Source organism: Plenodomus lingam, assembly GCF_022343315.1.
Source record: "Plenodomus lingam strain CAN1 chromosome Unknown contig_30, whole genome shotgun sequence".
NCBI classification, from domain to species: Eukaryota; Fungi; Ascomycota; class Dothideomycetes; order Pleosporales; family Leptosphaeriaceae; genus Plenodomus; species Plenodomus lingam.
This window is the reverse complement of record NW_027093945.1, coordinates 596,328-599,023: the sequence shown is the minus strand read 5'-3', so window position 1 is coordinate 599,023 and position 2,696 is coordinate 596,328. Positions and strand designations below refer to the sequence as shown.

Genomic DNA, 2,696 nt, shown 5'->3' with positions numbered 1-2,696 from the left:
ATAGGCCCTTTCGGATGCTGATCTTAGAACTGCAATAGGAAGGATCTTCGTTGGGCTTGCACTGTATTATCGGTGAATCCGTATTGCCAATATGTAAACTTAATACTAGATAACTTTACTAACTTACTTCAGGACCTCACGCAACAGTTGTAGTGGAACCTAGATGTTCACAACATATTATAACGTACTATCTAGCTGTGATACGCAGGGCTTCTAATATTACTTAATTAGTACATGGTATAAGACTATTAGGCTTTGTTAGGCTAGAATGGTATTATATTCTATATTGACCTGTGTTTACTATTGGTAGAAAAATAATGAACTCAAATATCATGAAGTTATGGTTGTTGAGAGTCTGCGTACACGCTCATTGTCAACCCTTGCTCATAGACACACGGTGAGCACTTTTGCCTATTGCCGCACGACACAGTCAGATAATCGCACTACCAGTCTTCTCAAAACAGATTGGTGGCGGAAATTCATCATAGAAGGACCTTTCTCGGTAAGTCCCAGGAACTAGCGGAACTAGATGAACAGCATATCACTGACAACAATTTTGCGTACAATAATGTAGATGGTCTGGTAGATAAGGGCAATATAAAACACCCTAAATGCCATTACACAAGATTCAAAATGACATGTTAAAGGCAACTGTGAAATATATCGCTTCAGGTTTTCAAATTCATACAGAATTACAGCGGAACACCTACTGCCTCGAAAATTCTGTTACCGCAAAACCTCACGTAGGCAATAAATCGATGCTCAACCTTAGCGTACTCTGGACTAAGACTTGTCCATGAGCTTCGTAGTAGAATCGTTGATTTGTGGAGATTATATTCTTGAAGATGAGCACTGCCAGTATTGCTCAGATCAGTTACAACTCAAGTTAGACAGTTTGCGGTCGTATTACTGATGGGTTTATGGCTTCGGTTCTCAATGATAGCGCATTGAACTCGCAGCAGAGCGGTCAAGATTGGGAGATAGCATGACTATTAAACGGTGATGATATAAGCTTCTGATAGGCATAGACCCACTACAGCACCTGTGAAGACAGAAACTTCAGAGCTGGAGTGGGGACGGGGAGTCTTGAGGTGTTTCCAGTGGGCCAACTAAGATTCTCAACAATGTCATCAATCTATCCTTAGTGCTCTAGAAGTATTGGGAAGCCAATCGTACTTGATCTGACCACATATTTTGCCGTTTGGAAGCTTAGAGAATTATACCTCGAAAGAAAAGAAGGCATATAAATATTGAGTCAATCCCTTCTTTGTGCTCTCGTCCTTTAGCTTTGTTCTTCGCCCATATTTGTCACTGGTATACCTAAAGACCTTCATCGCAAATCACATCCAGTCTCAATCCATACGAAGATGCAACTTTCATTCCGCTTTGTTGCAATGTGCCTCTTTCTGCCTATGGCTATAGCTATCCCTGCCGCCAGCCCCGCCGCTGAACCCGTTCCACAGGAAAAACCAGCCTGTTGCTCAGCACAGAATTCAGAGCGGGCATGCAATTATGCTAGATATGGGAATATCTGCCGTTGTAAGGATTCATAAATACCCATGTATATCCAAAACACTCCATTAATATTATACTTTAGAGAATGCAGTATCCGACAAGAAGGAGGGTCCAAATGCAGTGTATAACGTGATATTGTCCTAGTTCAGGTGGATGGGAGCTATCTACACCGAAATGACTGGCCTTGTCAGCGAGGAGGACGGAAGAATACTGTTAGCTTATCATCTTAGGTTAGACAGCACAATGTAACTTTCTTCCCATATAACTCGTAGTTGCAACCAAATTTTGGTCTTGATGATAACGATGTCAGCCTCTCTAAAGTAGGTGTTATGGACTGGCCTCAAGGGAGATTGCAATGAGCTTTGATAATAGTATTCGGTAACGTGATCCACCACCGAGCGCCCACCCCCACCGAGCGCCCACCAACACCAAAATCACTAAATTTTCAAAACCAAATTTCTTAACAACTATAGCACCTATTAACAACGCGCTTGCAGCAATTAAATCTTTAACTCTTAGAGAAGATTTTATATACTTAGAAATAGTAGAAAAGTATAGTTACTTATAGTTAACCTTATCTAGACACTACTAGAAAATTTAGTAGGTACGTACTACTACTCTACTAAATAGTTAAATACTTAATACTACGCAAGAAAGCAAGCTTATAAAGTATATTAAAGAGCTTTATAAGCAAGGATTACCCCCTATATAGACTATTATTTAAAAAAATTTAACTAAAATATTAGGGAATCTAGTAGGTAAAAATTAGGTATAGCGCTTTATTAATAAGTATAATATTAATCTTATCTCCTATTAGGCTACTAGGCTTAATTATAACCACTTTAAAGCTAATTCTACCTTAAAGTATAGCTTATACTTTAAGCTTTTATATAAAAAAAATAGCATTATAATATTAAGAGTTAGTATATCTATAATATAAATAAGAAGGGTTTTCTTATTAGAGTACTATTAAAAACTAAATATATATTTAATAAGAGCGCCTATAAGTAAAGAAAGATTAGAGCTATACTTTAGGATAATAATAGGGAGTAGATTACTACTATAGCTTGCATATGCGCTAATAGTACTACTCTTACCCCTACCCTTATTTATTAGTCCTAATCTAGAGCTCTATAGGATACCTAGTTATAAGATTTTAACCTATTATAATACTAAGCTTT

The 2,696-nt window shown here is 37.8% G+C and overlaps 1 protein-coding gene across 1 annotated transcript; it reads left to right on the top strand.

Annotated features, from left to right (window-relative positions):
* Positions 1-338: 338 nt before the first annotated feature.
* Positions 339-747, top strand: IAQ61_008503 (uncharacterized protein; the record flags this gene model as incomplete). The annotated part of the gene is made up of 2 exons (XM_003838496.2): positions 339-502; positions 673-747. Exons 1-2 carry the CDS (start codon positions 341-343, stop codon positions 745-747), a joined length of 237 nt encoding a protein of 78 aa, XP_003838544.1. The 5' UTR covers positions 339-340.
* Between the last annotated feature and the right edge of the window lie 1,949 nt (positions 748-2,696).